Below are 16,064 nucleotides of genomic sequence, written 5' to 3' on the forward strand. Positions count from 1 at the left end.
TAGTGTCTCTGTTCAGTGGCTCTGTTGGAAAAAATAGACAACAAAATGTTGTGAAAAATAAATAGATGATACATGAATAGATGATGATGGATGATAAACCCATACATACCTAGTTGAAACGATCAAATGCATCTAGTTATAGACTTTCCTAGTATTATGCTCCTCACTGGTCAGTAAGAATACATTGAGGACTCTAACAGGAGCTCTCATCCAAAGTCACTTCGACTATGCATGCACCACATGGTACCATAACACCACAAAGGCATTAAAAACAAGGCTCCAGACATCCCAAAACAGACTGTTCAGGCTACTGCTTGGCCTCGCATCTAGAGCTCACTCATCTAACCCCTGCTCATTTTGCAAGGGTGGGATGGCTCAGGGTAGAGGACAGAGTACAGCAACTTGCAATGGGCCTGGTCTACAAGATATGCTATACCACAAAGACACCCATGTCACAACACCAGAGAGAGCTCCACTAATCACGTTCAACACAGATTTGGCTCAAACAAGAGGTTAAATTTGTTCTCCTGCTATGTCACAAAAATGTCAGTCATAAAGGAGTGTAAATCCTTACTCTCCTTCAAAACTGCTCTAAAAGAGCACTTACAGGTGGGTGGCTGCAATTCAAAACTGGCCCCTGTAAAATGTCAAAGCCTACCCCATTAATTGTAAAATGACGAGGGTCCAACAGGTTCTTTGTAGGAATAAAGGATATACACAGACCTTATGGGGAAAGCCATGCAGCAACTTGTAGCTAGTTTAACTCAATCTTTAAAAATAAAAAAGCTGCAAGGTATGCTGTCTGGTTCAGTTCTTAGATCCATAGAGCTATATTTAGGGAGGCTGTTCACCAGTGATGGAAAAAGTACTCAAATGTTTTACTTAAGTAAAAGTATCAATACTGAAATGTAGAAATACTCTGTTAGTAAAGTAAAGTAAAAGTCCGGAATTCAAAATTTACTTGAGTAAAAGTACAAAAGTATTGGTATAAAAATGTACTTAAAGTACCAAAAGTATAAAGTACTCATTATGCAGAATGTTCCATTTCCCAAGTTTTCAAATGAATGTATAAAAATATGTTTGAAAATTGCAGATCTACAAGCTCACAATGCGTTGCATCGCGATGCATTGTGAGCTTGTAGATCAGCTATTTTCAAATGGCTGAAATGTATAGGGCTGAAGTGGGTATGTCTTGAAATAATTACCAATCTACAAAGTAACCAGTAACTAAAGTTTTCAAAACATTGTAGTGGAGTAAAGGTATAAAATATTTGCCTCTGATATGTAATGGAGTAGAAGTAAAAGTACTGAAAATTGGAAATACTCCAGTAGAGTAAAAAATACCTCAAAATTGTACTAAAGTACAGTACTTGAGTAAATGTACTACTACATGGCATAGGGCGTGGCGCTGGTCTCCCTCCAAGTCTAGAACGATATGACAGACAGGCAGACAGACGAGTAGACAGATAGCGCCACCTCGTGGCTCTCCACTTACAGTCGACATCAAACCACACCCCATGCATAGAGTTAAAAATAACCCCATGTCAGGCAAACGTCCTCTCTGGTCAGTGCCAGTGGACAGGTTTCTGAACTGTCCATATCCCACATAGTACCATGTTATGAGCATTAGTGAGGACCAATCATATGAAGATGGGTTGAAAATGGTTGAAGTCATCCTTCTCAATGTGATATATCAGAACCATAGGCCCTATCTCTGTATCCTGTAGCCTTAACATACAGTAGCTATTAAACTCACACATGTATTATCATAGTGGAGTACAAAATTACATTGTTAAATTCAAATGCACATGTTTATTTTTTAAAGCAAACACTTCAGGGCATTTCTGCTTTATAAAGTACTGCAGAAAGAGACATAAAATGAATGGGTACATGAAGGTGACTTTCACCACAGGACAACACAACATGAAAGCAATTTAAATAAGAAAATTGACAATAGCAGGATTATTTAATATATTATTGTTTATTACTCATCACAAATGTCATTAATTAAATACATCATGTGTAGATCTTCTGTAGTTAAGGAATGAATTCAATTATCTATGATTTTATTTCACTTCTCGACAAAGATAGTTTAATGTAAACTTAAAGAAAAAAACACACAAACACACACACACAGAAGACAAACAGCAGAGAGAGAGAACAAATAACAAATACTAATGAAAAGCTTTTAAATAATTGCATCAGTGGGTCATTCCCAATTAAAGGTAATGAATCGCAACAATTTCAGCAGAAATGCACTAAGGACCTGTTGGAAGAGTATTTGTTGATTGATCCTCAGTATTGCAGAGCTAAGCACTGATTCCAAATTACGAAATCACAAACTAGTAAGAGATTAATTTGATCATCATGACATCAGACCTCTTGAAGCGCAGAGACACATGATCGATTATAGACAGGAACTGCGAAGACATATTGCTCTTACTAGTATTATAATCCTTGGACTGAAGCGTGCACAGGGACAATAGAATTAGTTTTTCTACTTCTAGGGCAGCAATCTTGATTAACATTGCGAGCCGCAATGACATCAGTGACTAGGTCAGTGCTTCAGCCACCACCGATACACACTAAGAACAGTCGTGTTGGGAGTTAAGTTTGCATAGATGTGTTCAGGTTAGCCTAACTAACTACAATACTCTGCATCTAGAGATTCTACTGGATTCAAAACATCAAGGCTGTTAAGGGAGAATGGTGGTGTGGCTGATTAAATTGTAAAAGACAAAATGTCAAGACCTGAACTAAGCAAGAGAAAACAGTGAACATAGAGGACATGTTGGCTACTTTTATGCAAAAGTCCCTCTAATCCTGAAAAAAAAAAAAAAAACAGTACAAAGATTGGCTGTTAAGGGGTAGGCATGTTTTCCCACTGTCAAACTGGTAGTACTGTATACAAACCAACTGTCTGGCACAAGCCATCAAACACTGATGGGGTACAGTGGCAGTTACTGTTCACATACATATGTTACAGTATAGAACACTGAGTGAGAGTATGTCAGGGAGTTAATCAATAAATAATTATGACCACTATAATTCAGTAAAACAGACAAGATGTCAGACTTTCCAAATTACAGACCTATTCGGAGCTCATAAAAAAAAAAGAACAAGTAAAATCACTTCTTAGTACAACTATACAGTACAGTTAAGACCTTTAACTCCAAGGTTTTTGTAAAGTCAAACACTCCTATCTTTATTGTTCGGCTGGAAGCCCAATCCCCGCCCCCTCCTCTCTAATGGGTTTAATACTGCACTTGAGTGGAGACTTGAGCCTTTATCGACCAAATGACAAATCCAAGACGGTAAACTTCAAATATGCAATGACATGCATTGAGTTGTGTAAAAATTGCGTGCAACAGAATAAAATTTAAGAGAAAGAAATAGCCTTTCTCTAAAAATTAAAAACCCAACAATACTTAATCCTCCTTGGACTATACAGTGCATAGTCAGCCATCATTCCAGTCAACCAGGAGTCTATAACTCACATAGAAAAATAGTCAGCTCCAAAATAATAATAATTCAATATATAATATTTGATTAAATTAACCACTTTGTACATAAATACATCAGAGCCCAAAGGTCAGGTTCAGGTTAATGCTACATTGGCACACCTGGCGCACCCAGTCAAGTGGCTTCCTACAGTATAGGTCCTAAAGGCACAGGTTCCAAGTTTGAAACTGGCCTGATGACACTCTACAATTAACTAGTACTACATAACTACCAGTTAGGAGTGGTTGAGAGCAGTGGTGCTTTGCAACAGGGCAGTGCAAACATAATCCTTCATTCTTCTCATAAAATGTACTTCACATTCTGATGGGAGTTTAGGAACAGAAATCCCACCTCCCTCATATGAACATTTGGCTGAATAACATCTATATTATTTTGTTCATAAAAAGCAAAATGTATACTAATTTGACAGTTGGACATTTGGTCTGCAGGACCTATTCACAGTCACTGCCAATAGTATAGCAAGCCAACACTATTTGTCACTAGCAATTATGTTGCTATCTTTCAATGTAAGTTTACTTGAGACAAGAAAATTAAAGTGAGGCTTAAACACCACACAAACAGGTGACTTTAAAACTCTCCGTATATGTTGTTTTGTCAGGGACTAGATACACGTGTACAGAACAACAGACAACCAGCTTGCAGCCACCATTGCAAAGTGTCTAGTTGTGGTTATAATCCTCCCTCCTATTCTCTCCCTCTTTCCTTCTGCCTGTCCCAGTGTCCTTTTACACCCATTTAATCCTATATTTCTATAGACAGTACACAGATGAAAGTACAGGGTGGGTGGGGGGCAGAGGAAATAGCGGGGAGGCCACATAGTACAGTAACACATTTCACTACACTACTAAGGCACGCACACTCACAACACTTAACATTACAATAAATATATCCACCTCACGTCCAGCGACAACGTTACTAACATCACTGTCTTTCAGCGTCTGTCAGCCTCTGAGACATTTCTCAAAGGTTTTATTTTATCTTATTTGAGTTTTCCTTCTTCTTTCAGGCATTACTAACAACCTGGCCCATGGATAAGAAACAATAGGCCAATAACAGCAGGGGTGCCAAGAGGATCCTATATAGGTAGATTTTCTATTTACATCTATGGCCATTCATCTATGGCACTAAAACTACAACCTGTCAGTCCAACAATTTCCTTCATTTAATGTTATCTATCCTCTGCCTTCAAACTGATTTAAAATATATATATATAAAAAAATTACGCAAACTTAAAAAACATTTTAAATAATAAAAACTAAACAAAATGAGATAGAGACTGATCTGCTTAAAATATTCAGAGCCTACGTCCATGTTCCAGTTGTGAGGAAAAGGAAACTTGTCCCATCTTATTAAAACAATGAAAGCATGGGGTGAAGGGGGAAACAGCCCCCTGCCCTCTCTCAGGTACTATTAAAACCATATTCCAGTTGTCTCCATTATAATCCTTGGACTACATAAAGTCTTTAACGAGATGCACTATACAAGAAGTCATTCCTAACCCCTGTTCTTTTCATTTTTCTTTTATTGTATTATTCTTTCTACTTCTGGGGGTTCTTTCAGTCTGCCGGGATGGTGTGATGGGGAAACTAGACCACATCTCTGGCTGCAGCGGCTCCATTTTTCTCCCCCGCCTCCTCGCCACCCCCTTTGTCCTTTTTCTTCCCACCTTTCTCTTTTTTCTTGTCCTTCTCAATCCTCTCCCTGTCCTTCTTGAGCCTCTCCTTCTCTGCCTTCTCCTTTTCCTTCTTGTCCTTCAGTTTCTGCTTCTCGTCTTCTCTCTCCTTCTTCTTGTCCTCTTTGCTCTTTTTCTTCTTCTTCCCTTCTTCCTCTCCTCCTGCTGTGGCCACTTCCTTTACCCCATCGGGGCAGGGGGGCAGAGGGGCATTGTTGGCTGTGGGAGAGGGGATGGTGGTTGTAAATTGCTCAGAGACGATCTTAGGGGAGGGTAATAAGGTGTTGGGTGGGGGGTTGTGGTTGGGGGCTGGAGCACCAGGCTGAGCCTGTATTGCGGTGGCTTCTGACACCCGAGCAGGTCCAGGTGAGGCGCCGGCCTCAGATCCAACAAGGGGGCTTTGAACTTGGGGTGCTGGTGCCCTGGGAGCTGCCCCAGACATGGGCGGTTTAGCGCTTTGTGCTTGGTTTAGGCTAGTGGAGGGGGGTGACTGAGGGGGCAGGCCTGCCATTCCCGACGGCCCTGAGAAAGAGCCTTTCTTGGTTTGGGATCGGAATGGAGTCTTGGACCTGCGGAAGCCGGGGAGAGAGAGCAGGCTGGAGGAGGCCCTGAGGGGCCCTGGTGGAGGGATTGAACTGCTTAGGAAAGAGAAGCTGCCTCCAGAACTGATGGCAGCAGCTCGACGTTTGTACTCGTGTATGGCCCGCGTCCCATGGAGTCGGCGGCCAGGTTGGTGAGTTAGTTCCCCTCTGGACTCCCTCCACTTCCTCACCTGGATACTACACTCCCGTTCGATCAGAGCCTCCGTCACTGGGAGAACAATGATCTAGACAGCCGCCAGATAGAAGGAAGGAGGAGACAGACAAGGGGAAGTAAACAAAGCTTTAGACACAGCAGCCAAAGATGACACATAACACGTGTCAGTGAGTAACAGCAGAAGTTGTTACAGGAGATGTGTTCGTGTGGGTGTGTGATAAAACATTGGTTCTCAAAGGGCGATCTGAGGGGTAACAGGATAGGTGGGCACTAGGGATATCTGGGGACCTCGATGGAGTCCTTGAGGGGGTTCCAGAGGATCCCCAGCAAAAACAGTTGAACCATTTAAGTCCTATTTTGTACGAAAAAATGTAAGAAAAGCTAAAATAGCCAATCTACTACCTCACAACACTTCGCAGATGAATAACTATTTTTGAACATTTTTGCCAAAATAGGGACACCAGATTGAAATAGGTAAAATGCACTATTATAGTGAAGTTAGCCCAAAGGGATGATGGTGTAACAATGACTATTCAGGTCATATGTTTCACATACAGAATAGAGTTGTAGAATTCTGTACTAAATCTAATCTATCATCTTCTCTTATGGCCTTCCCTGGCACAAACTATTTTCAAATGGAGGTCCACGGCCTAATACATATCGATTTGGGGTCCTTGAAATGAAAATATTTGAGAACCACTGTGATAGAAGACCAGAAACAGACCCACCTCCTGTACCAATATGTCCTCTTTGATGGTGTCGGGTGAGATGCTGCGTAGACGCTCCATGGTCTCATACATGCCCTGCAGTTCTCGAAGCTTGTCCACAGAGCCAAGCATTTGCTTCAACAGCACCAGGCCAACACGGAAGACTATCTTCACCCCTTGAAAAGCCACAGAGACCGATTTAGACACAGGCAAAAGCCCAGAGGACCACCTGGGAATGAATTCCTGGAGGCGTTCCGTTTCGTACCTTCACAGAAGAACATGTCCCATACACGCAGCACGCAGGACCATGGTAAGGTGCGAGAGAAGACACACATAAACCACTCTGTCATGTAGAGAATGGGGTCAATCTTAAACTTCTTGAGGTGACGGTATGCCATGGGACAGGTACGCCGCAGCAGGGAGAAAAAGATCTCTCCGTCCAACTGGATTGCTTCCTTAAATAGGTAGAGCAATAAAGAGGACTCATTAGATGAAATAAACGTGTGTGTCTGAGAGAGAGACATGAAATAATAGTGTGTGTCTCTATGTGTGAGCAAGTGACAGAGATACTGAAGAATGACTGGAAGTATTAATTTACTCACCAGACCAGCGCTATAGTAACCTGGTAGATACTTCTCACAGATCTGCACTAAACACCAGAAGGCTTGCTGCAAAAAACAACCAGGGCTTATCAGTGCACATAAACACCTGTCTACTGCACCTAACTAATCATTGATGATAGGTTCTTGGTTTACCAATGATCCTAGATTACGATTTCTATGCATTTGATGTATTACCTCGTATTTACCTGCTTATTCTAAATCGCTCTGGATTAAGAACGTCTCCTAAATGCCTAAATTATAAATTGTACTTCATCAGATCAGTGATAATAAACTCTCTCCACAGTTGGTTCATATTAGAGTTGCTTGATACTAACAAAAAACATCTGAAACAAGGCCAGTGCCAAGAGACGAGAAATGCAGCCTCTGGCAGTACAGTAGTCAGTGTTGCAACTTTGAAATATTTTCAATGAATTGTGCTGCCCTGGTATGTATCCCTGTCAGCCCCTCACCTCAGCAGGCATGTGCATGAGCAACACAGCAGCCACTGGAGCCTGGGCCTGGCAGTATCCCTCCTCAGGCCGATAGACAGTGTAGGCCTTCAGAATGCGGTAGAGATCCTGTTGCCTGCAGGTAAAGCCACCAAAGAACATTTGAGTTAGGTAATTGTCAATTAAGTCGGGACCACTTAATGCACAGTAATGGACAGTGTAAGTACAAACCATATCATGATCTAATGACATGGACATTCAAGTATGATGACAACAAAAGACGTCCGCTGTAAACTCATGCAATCAAAAGGTGCGTGCATGCAGTTCAAATTTACCCATGGCCACCACGAGCAGCAAACATTTCATGGAAGGGGAACTGTCTGTGTAGATCCTTCTCTATAATATCCAACCATTTAGCCTCTCCCGGCTCCCTCTCCAGTTCCTGGAGGCAAATAAAAGCAAAGAAAGTTAAAAGTTTCAATAATCTTTTATCAAGTCATGTTTCCAAGTACTAATTTAGACTTCAAAGTGATTTGGACTGAAGCTCCCCGAGACCTGAGCCAAACATGGTCACTGGACAGACGTAAGCCTTGTTCAGGCCAGTGACTTGTGTTACAAATCTTTGGTTTGAACTACGCGGTAAGAACTAAATATAGAAAAGGGAAGAAGACAAAGTCTACATCAGACAAAAGCATCAGTGCTCTTTACTGTCGCTGAACGTTCTCAATGCAACTACATTCCACAGTGTAGCTGTGAAAAATTCAAAACCTACCGTAAGTTTCACATAATGCGCTTGTTTGACTTTCCTCAATTGTAAATGCACTCTTTGATGCTCTACAAATAAGTTGTCTGCTCTGTACTGTCAGAGCAGAATATGTCACCTCTCCTTTACTGTAGATCCGGGACTCGGTCACATAACATTACCATCCAGAATTGGTGGGCTGGGCTTAACATCTATTTTTGACCCATTTCCGAAAGCCTTATCAAAAATGTAAAGGTAGCCAAGAGTTTGTACAGAACTTTGTCAAACAACTTTTTAAATCAGGTTTTGACAGCCTGTGCTGAATTTAACACGGGAGAGTGTTCTTGATCTGCTGCTGATCTGGAACACTTTCCGTGTTACATTTGGCAAGACTACAGACATTTTTATATGACATTCGGAAATAGGTCAAAAATAGTCTCCCCCCTATTCTGGATGTTAATGCTATTGTGAACAGGTCCTGGAGCTACAGCATAGGGGGAGGACACAGATGGGGCTATGTGAGAGCCTGAATATACGAGGGTAGACTTTTTTTCTTCCTCCAAATTTCATAATTATGCCAATAGCCCTCTTCTTTATGTGTAAAATCCCTATTACTGCTGTGCTGACCCTACCGTTTGGTCTTGGGGAGGGTGTAGACAAAAACGTGTCTCCTCCCATACACCAGCCGCTAGTTTTCACCTGACATCAAGGAGTTTTACTAGGAGGGTATAAAGCATGTGGCTTGTAGGCAGCGTGTTCTGCTGAACAGGGACCAATCTGTAGGTCTCGCTAGTGCAGCGACAGCAATCGCCCTCCCCAACTAGTTTTCTACCCGCGCACAAATACGGATAATTGTGTTCATTGGATAACCCGGGCAAGCCAGATGCACTATGGAGGATTCAAACCCCAGTCTCCACGGTGGTGTGGTGGCCAAGAACTTTACCTCTGTGGCACCTGGACACCCGAAGAGATGGTAAAATGTTTAGCAGAAGTCTCTTGGTTTTGTCAAGAACTATTAAAAAGCTTTGTACGTTTATTTTCTATATAGGTTAGAGAGCATCTGTGTTTAAGGCAGCACCTCAAATTTCCCAGGGTTGGCATCTAGGAGCTCTTTGCTGTTGGACAGCAGCTGCCAGGCTTTGGACCTCAGAGATGACGGGATCCCCTTCCTACAGCGCAACTTCACCTGGAACACACAAGCAAACACATAGGACCTTCTCCAACAGAGTAGTCTTCATCTGATTTTCTCCAACACAGTAGTCTTCATCTGGTTTTTCTACTGACCATAAACGCAATAACCAAACTAATACATTAAACAATATTCCTCCATTAAATGTAATCTCCTAAAATGCTTTTTAAATGCCTCAACCCAGCAGTCAAGAAACTCTGTTCTAGAGTAGTGTAAACACACAGTTAACTTAAACCTAATTGGAAAGTCGAAACATGACTTCTACAGTATTACGTACACGTTTGAGACAGAGCCAATACCTTTTGGAAGCGATGTTTAATCCACTTGTCCCAGTTGTTGAACATGTCAAGCCATTTCATCTCTCTCTGTCTGGCGACTTCAAGTCGAATGTCCTTTTCACTTAAATGAAGACTGACATAGTATTATTATACATGTTATTGCTGGAGTTGGTAACATTTTTATGAGGAATAAAGTGGGCGGTTGTCCTTTGCAATGCACAAGAGTTGTTCATAGCTGATAAGATTTTTTTTCTAAGCATGCCAGTTCCTTTTTTTCTCTCTTGTACACATAGGCCTATTTAGATCTACTGAAATGACTTCAACAAAGTCCCTGCATCAACACAGAGACATCATCTGTACATACAGAAAATCTATACATGTTTTAATTATTCAACAGCAGAAAAGCAATTAGTCTGTCACAGAAAGACTAGGGAGTAAATCTAGAAAAAAAGAACAGAGATGATGAGTAGAAGGGTGGAGGAGGGCGATACTAGGAAAGGCACACGCAGTCAGTACATTTTGAGTCACAAAAGCGCTCTCAGCATTATCTGACTCAGACCAAGGAGAGATAAAGGACAGAGTAATGTGTTTAGGGCAGCAACAGAGGGAGGGAGACTGGGAAAAACAGAAGGTGGGACTGGGGAAAGCAAGAGGATGATGAAGGGGTGTTAGATGGATGGCTGAGTAAATCTGAAGACCAAGGAGCGCAAGATGACTGATTAAAAGGAAGATACGCTGCCAGACAGGCCACAATTCATGCACATGGCTCCACATCTGTCAGTGTGAATGAAGTCATCAACCACACGAATGTTGTCTGAGTCTCACGCAGCAGAGTTTAAGTAACATTAAGTAAAAAGGACATACATTTTTCTTGGCTATACAACATTTCAGTTCCCATAATAAAGTAAAGCGTATAAACCCCTGAATGAAATGCACAGTGACTAAACAATATGAGTGTGTATGGTGTGGTGGTATGAAATAGTATGAAATCATAAAACCTACCCGCCTTCACTGTACTGATTCCCACCAAGGAAGCCATATTTATCAGTGCGTCTGACAGTCATGCCGCTGATCTCAGAGTCTGAACCAATAGAGCTCCCATCCTCTAGTCCGGACAGAGACTCCAGTGTCCCTGACATCAGGCTGGCCGACTCCAGGTAGCTCATGGTATCGGGGGCTGGCCTGGCATTGGGGTTGGGTAGGAAGAGGGAAGAAGAAGCCGGCTCATGGATGACTGGGACTGGGGGGCTGGAGGGTGTGCTGGGCAATTCTGCTTTTCTCACTCCAACTGGAGTGTCAGGTTTTAGAGACTCAGTTGGAGGCTGGGGCTGAGGGTTTGGGGCTTGTTGTTGGGGTGGTGGTGACTGGGGGCTATTTTCTTCAGCTTCTGCTGTTGTTGGCGGTGGTGTTGGAGTGGCGTCTGTGGCAGCAGGAGCAGGATCTAAGGCTGCAGGGTCAGAGGGCTGTCCTGCTGTAAACTCAGCATCCTCTGGGGCAGGATTAGGGATGTGGGTGACATGCACATTCGGGTATAGATTAGGAATAGGATTCATATCTGGGGTGAGTGTTGCCTGTTGCGCTACCAAATGAGCCGATGCCTCATTTGGCTGAAAAGGGCCCTCTGGTGTAGCATTTATGAGGTCTACAGCACTTCGATCATTGCTCTCCTGTTTACCGGCCTGACCCGGGTCCACCCCTCTCTCTGTATCTTTCCCTGTCCCTTCCTGACTCTGTGGAGCGGCTCCATCTACCAAGGGCGGGGCAGGATTCTCTGCAGCAACTTCTTCAGGGACAGAAGAAGAGTTGGAGTGAGTTGGAGGTGGCCCATGCATGAGTGTTTGGGAAACCAGGGGTGAATTCTTTGCTGGAGGTGGCGCAGTGGTTCCGATTGAAGCTGGGTTATTGTACAAGGAAGATTTGGGGATGGGCATCACCTTGCTGGGCTCTGGGACAGGGCTGTTGGCAGCAGGGATAACTGTTGAAGGCAGAGGCATGGATGGAGCAGCATGAGGGTCACCTAGTGCAGGTGGTGATGAGGTTAGGGCGGAGATTTCAGCCATGGTTCCACTCTGATCTCTCCTTTAGAGGAAGGAAGGAAGGTGGAGATAACATTTATTATAATAAAACAGCACTTAACAGACAGACATTCATTATTTTCCCCACATGAGGCTCAATCTGGTTTGATTCAATAATATCTTCTATATAACAATTCAAATATCGAGGGCAATTTTATTTCACGACAATAACAAAAAACTCTTACTTCAACAACTAACAGAGGGTGTATATAAACCAAACAGTGCCTGCCATTTTCAATGAAGCCTGGAACCAAAGGCCTGTGATCCTCTTCTAAACATTGAAACAGCAAGCAGTTGAATGGTCATACTGTGAACACTTTCACAGACAGCAGCCAAATGCTGTGGTTGGTATGCCCCCCACCTACCACTTTGTCATGTAACCAACCATCTAGTTGGCTAGCAAACTTTGACCTACGTTGGCCTGTTGACCTGTACTAGCTACTACTGTGTCCAGATATAACAAAAGCCCTGCACTACCAGGCAGCATGGCAGCATACCATAACATAAAGGTAAAAACAGTGAGCAATGTTTATTTGGTGTATTCTTTCTGAGGGTAGTATAGTACACACACGCGTCTTAATTTTGATATATATATATATATCATTGATTTAATATCAAAAGAAGCATACAGATATGCCGTGTGCCTTTCAAATAATAAAGCTTCAGTGCTCAAATAGCCAAAAAATAAAATAATGTTCACAGTTCAGTCCAACAATGATGGGTAACAATTGTTACTGTTGACAATTGACATACAGTCCATAGTTGCACAAATGAATGGGTGTGTGTACAGTGCGTTAGTAGAATACATTTTGACCCAGGCAAACTAAAGCTATGGTTTAATGCATGATGACTCATAGTGTTTCTGCTAACGTTCGTATCTAGTAACTAAAATAACTCAACCACTTTGTAGTCGCAAGAGGTCTGACTAAAAGCAGCACAACTTCCCGGTTCAGAACATAAAGAGTTTACAGCTAACAACGGCTAACACCCTCCGGTGAGACTCGGACGAAAACACCAAGGAGGAGCCAGTTACGTCACAAACAATCGGAAGTATGTAGCTGTAGCCTAGAGGTTCAAACTTTTCAGCAGGGGCCTCATTTAATTAAAATTTAGAGTCTTAACTTCTCAGTTGAGAAAACTATTAATCATATTAGCCATGCAGTGGCAATTTGGCAAATGCACCGTTCTGCGAAGCAGGCCATGAGCAGTGGTGGAAAGTAACTAAGTACATGTACTCAAGTACTGTACTTAAGTACAACTGAGGTATTTTACTTTAATTTCTACTCCATTATATCTCAAAGCTAAATGTAGTACTTTTACTCCACTACAATTATTGGACAACTTTAGTTACTAATTACTTTGAAGATTTTTTAATATTACAAAACATACATTAACCACTTCAGCCTAGACTTCGGCTATTAGAAAATAGCCGATCCACAAGCTCACAACGCATCACATGCTATTTTCAAATGATTTTACACATTTTAACATTAAATGGAAAATTTCTACATAATGATACATTTTATTTCTAGTACTTTAAGTACATTTTGATGCCAATACTCTTGTACTTTACTCAAGTCAATTCTGAATACCAGAATCGTGCTTGCAACAGAATATTTCTGCATTGTAGTGTATAGATACTTTTACTTGAGTAAAAAAATGTGAGTACTTCTTCCACCACTGGCCATGAGCACTTCCGCAAGACATGGCACGCTTTTATATATGACATCATTGACGAATCCTTGGTATATTCGTCCTAGCGGCCAGCACAGGCCCTGGCCGAGCCGACAGCACCACGGCCTTGCCCACCCGCTGCCTCCCTCCAAGCACCGCTTCACCTCGGCTGACCGAGTCCACTCACCCACGGTCCGCCTGGACGGCCAGGGGGTCTCTGTCGCCAGCCCCCCCACAGCTCCGGCTCCGGGCACTCCTCGGTTAAGATGAAAACACGAAAACACAGAGGATTCGGCCAGGAACAAACGAGCCGAGGGGCGATGAAGTTACAAAGACGCGCCGCTAAAGTGACAGGCTTTGCCCACTAGCTAGGTTAGCGTGTTTTAGCCGCACACGCTAAAGTTAACCTATTAGTGTTCTGTTATTGTTAGCCTAGCTACCTAGCTTAATGTCTGCTTTACCCTCAGACATACAGGGGTTCAATAAACATTCCCCCTTGAATCCAACAAAAGTCCCTGGTGATATTTGTCATTGTTGAAGCAATACGCTGGACTTTGTCTGTTCAAATGATCCTCGTTGATATTGCCTAGCGGCGGCACGTCGGGCACATCCATCCAACACTGGCCGCCTGCATTTCCTATTGTAAGTATTGACAGCTACGTGCGCGTCCGTGTGTCAGTGTCATCGGACACGGACACGCACCTGCAGCACCGTGCAGTGCGTGACCTGGAGACTCCCTTTACTTTACTAATCTATGTCAATGTAACAATGTAAACAGATGGGTTGACCACCCCCCAAAATAAATAATGAATAATAGTTACTATAGATATAATGGTATATGTTTGTAGGATATTTGCATTTGACAGTAGTTTATTAGTTGAGAAAGGGTAGAGTGAAGTTTATACATCTTCCTACTCCTTCTTTTTAATGTGATGTAATGATACATGTTATTGTTTTTAACAAACTTTATTTGCATGTAAAAAAAAAAAGTATCAAATCGAATAGACAACAAATAGTTTTTAAAACTGTAGTAGGCCTACTACAGACATATTTTGATTTATGATGTGTAAAGTTCCATATTTTCCATCTACTACACATGAAACTATTTAAGAGTGTTTGAGCACAACAATACCATATTGTGCCTTTAACGAAAAAAATGCATAATTCCTTTGGGGAAAACATCTTTCACTTTACCACACAGCCATGCATTTATTATCATTTATCTATTTTCAAGTGGCTGGGCAAAATATGGGTAGGGGGAAGCTGCAGACCATAGACTGTAGGGCTGCAGAGTGCCACTTTTATGAGTGGCTAAGTTTTATCATGCCAGTAGATGGCAGCATCACGTTTAGCTTCCCTCGAAGATTTAAGTACAGTTAATTGTGTTAGTGACACACACGCACACCCAAACACATACACATACACAGAGAGAGAGAATTGACAGCCAATGGCTAACTAGTTACCACACCCATATCTGACATCATATTTCTGAACATTATGATTTGTTATAAGACAAAACAGTCAAATGTATTTGGTACTAGAAAAGTAGAACATATAAATATCATTGACATTTTGATTTGTAGATGTTGCTCAATTTCAAGGGTAAATTACACAGGGATACTCAAACAAAACAATGTCAACCACATAAGACACATAAGATCTATTGTGAGGGAACTCCCCTTTTCTCTCATAAGTACTATCCCCAAATGAGCAAAGAATGTGACAACAGTTTTCCACAGTAAGATAGGCCAGGGATTCCAGGCTATGAACTGTGCGCAAACACATTCAGAATCTCTATGGCAACCCAAAGGTTGCCATGTATCCCAAGTTCTCTTCAGCATGCAGATATATAGGCTAACTCTTCTTAAAGAATGTAGGACACCGGCCTATTTGAGAGCATGTTGGGAACGACGCAAGTCGTTCCATTTATACTGCTTCTTCTTCTTTCGGCTAACTACCCTCCGGGGTGGCCACAGCGGATCATCTGTTTCCATCTAGTTGTTTTCTGTGTCTGTAACTCCTGCCACCTGCATGCCGTCTCTCACCGCATCCATAAACCTCCTCTCTGGCCTTCCTCTTCTCCTCTTACCTGGCAGTTCCATCTTAAGCATCCTTCTCCCAATGTACCCCTCATCCCGCCTTTTCACGTGTCCAAACCATCTTGACATGCTTGTCTCTTGCTTTATGCCTAAATCTTCTAACCTGGACTGATCCTCATGTAGTCATTTCTGATCATGTCCTGCCATGTCACTCCTATTAAGAATTCTGCCACATGCAGCTCCACCTCCTGTATTTTCGTCAGTGCCACTGGTCTCACTACCGTCTTAGACATCCTCCCCCTTACTCTTGCGGTACGCTTCTGTCACAAATAACTCCTGACACATTCCTCCGTCTCTTC

The 16,064-nt window shown here is 42.3% G+C and overlaps 1 protein-coding gene across 1 annotated transcript; it reads right to left on the reverse strand.

Annotated features, from left to right (window-relative positions):
• Nucleotides 1-1,962: 1,962 nt before the first annotated feature.
• Nucleotides 1,963-14,326, reverse strand: tbc1d10b (TBC1 domain family, member 10b). Its single transcript, XM_084071454.1, has 10 exons — nt 13,854-14,326; nt 10,920-11,996; nt 9,939-10,050; nt 9,529-9,636; nt 8,044-8,150; nt 7,730-7,844; nt 7,260-7,325; nt 6,923-7,112; nt 6,679-6,833; nt 1,963-6,020 (listed from the first exon to the last, which is right to left on the reverse strand). The coding sequence occupies exons 2-10, from the start codon at nt 11,975-11,977 to the stop codon at nt 5,109-5,111; spliced, it is 2,823 nt and encodes a 940-aa protein (XP_083927580.1). The 5' UTR covers nt 11,978-11,996; nt 13,854-14,326; the 3' UTR covers nt 1,963-5,108.
• Nucleotides 14,327-16,064: the final 1,738 nt, after the last annotated feature.

The sequence above is a fragment of the Gymnoscopelus microlampas genome, assembly GCF_963454915.1.
Source record: "Gymnoscopelus microlampas genome assembly, chromosome: 11".
Classification (NCBI taxonomy): domain Eukaryota; kingdom Metazoa; phylum Chordata; class Actinopteri; order Myctophiformes; family Myctophidae; genus Gymnoscopelus; species Gymnoscopelus microlampas.

Excerpts from the sequence above, each read along its gene's own strand:
- tbc1d10b (XM_084071454.1), bottom strand. The coding sequence starts at position 11,977 with ATGGCTGAAATCTCCGCCCTAACCTCATCACCACCTGCACTAGGTGAC. Across the intron at positions 7,326-7,729 it reads TCATGCACATGCCTGCTGAG|CAAGCCTTCTGGTGTTTAGT; the intron begins GTGAGGGGCTGA and ends TGTTTTTTGCAG. Across the intron at positions 6,021-6,678 it reads AGGACATATTGGTACAGGAG|ATCATTGTTCTCCCAGTGAC; the intron begins GTGGGTCTGTTT and ends GCGGCTGTCTAG.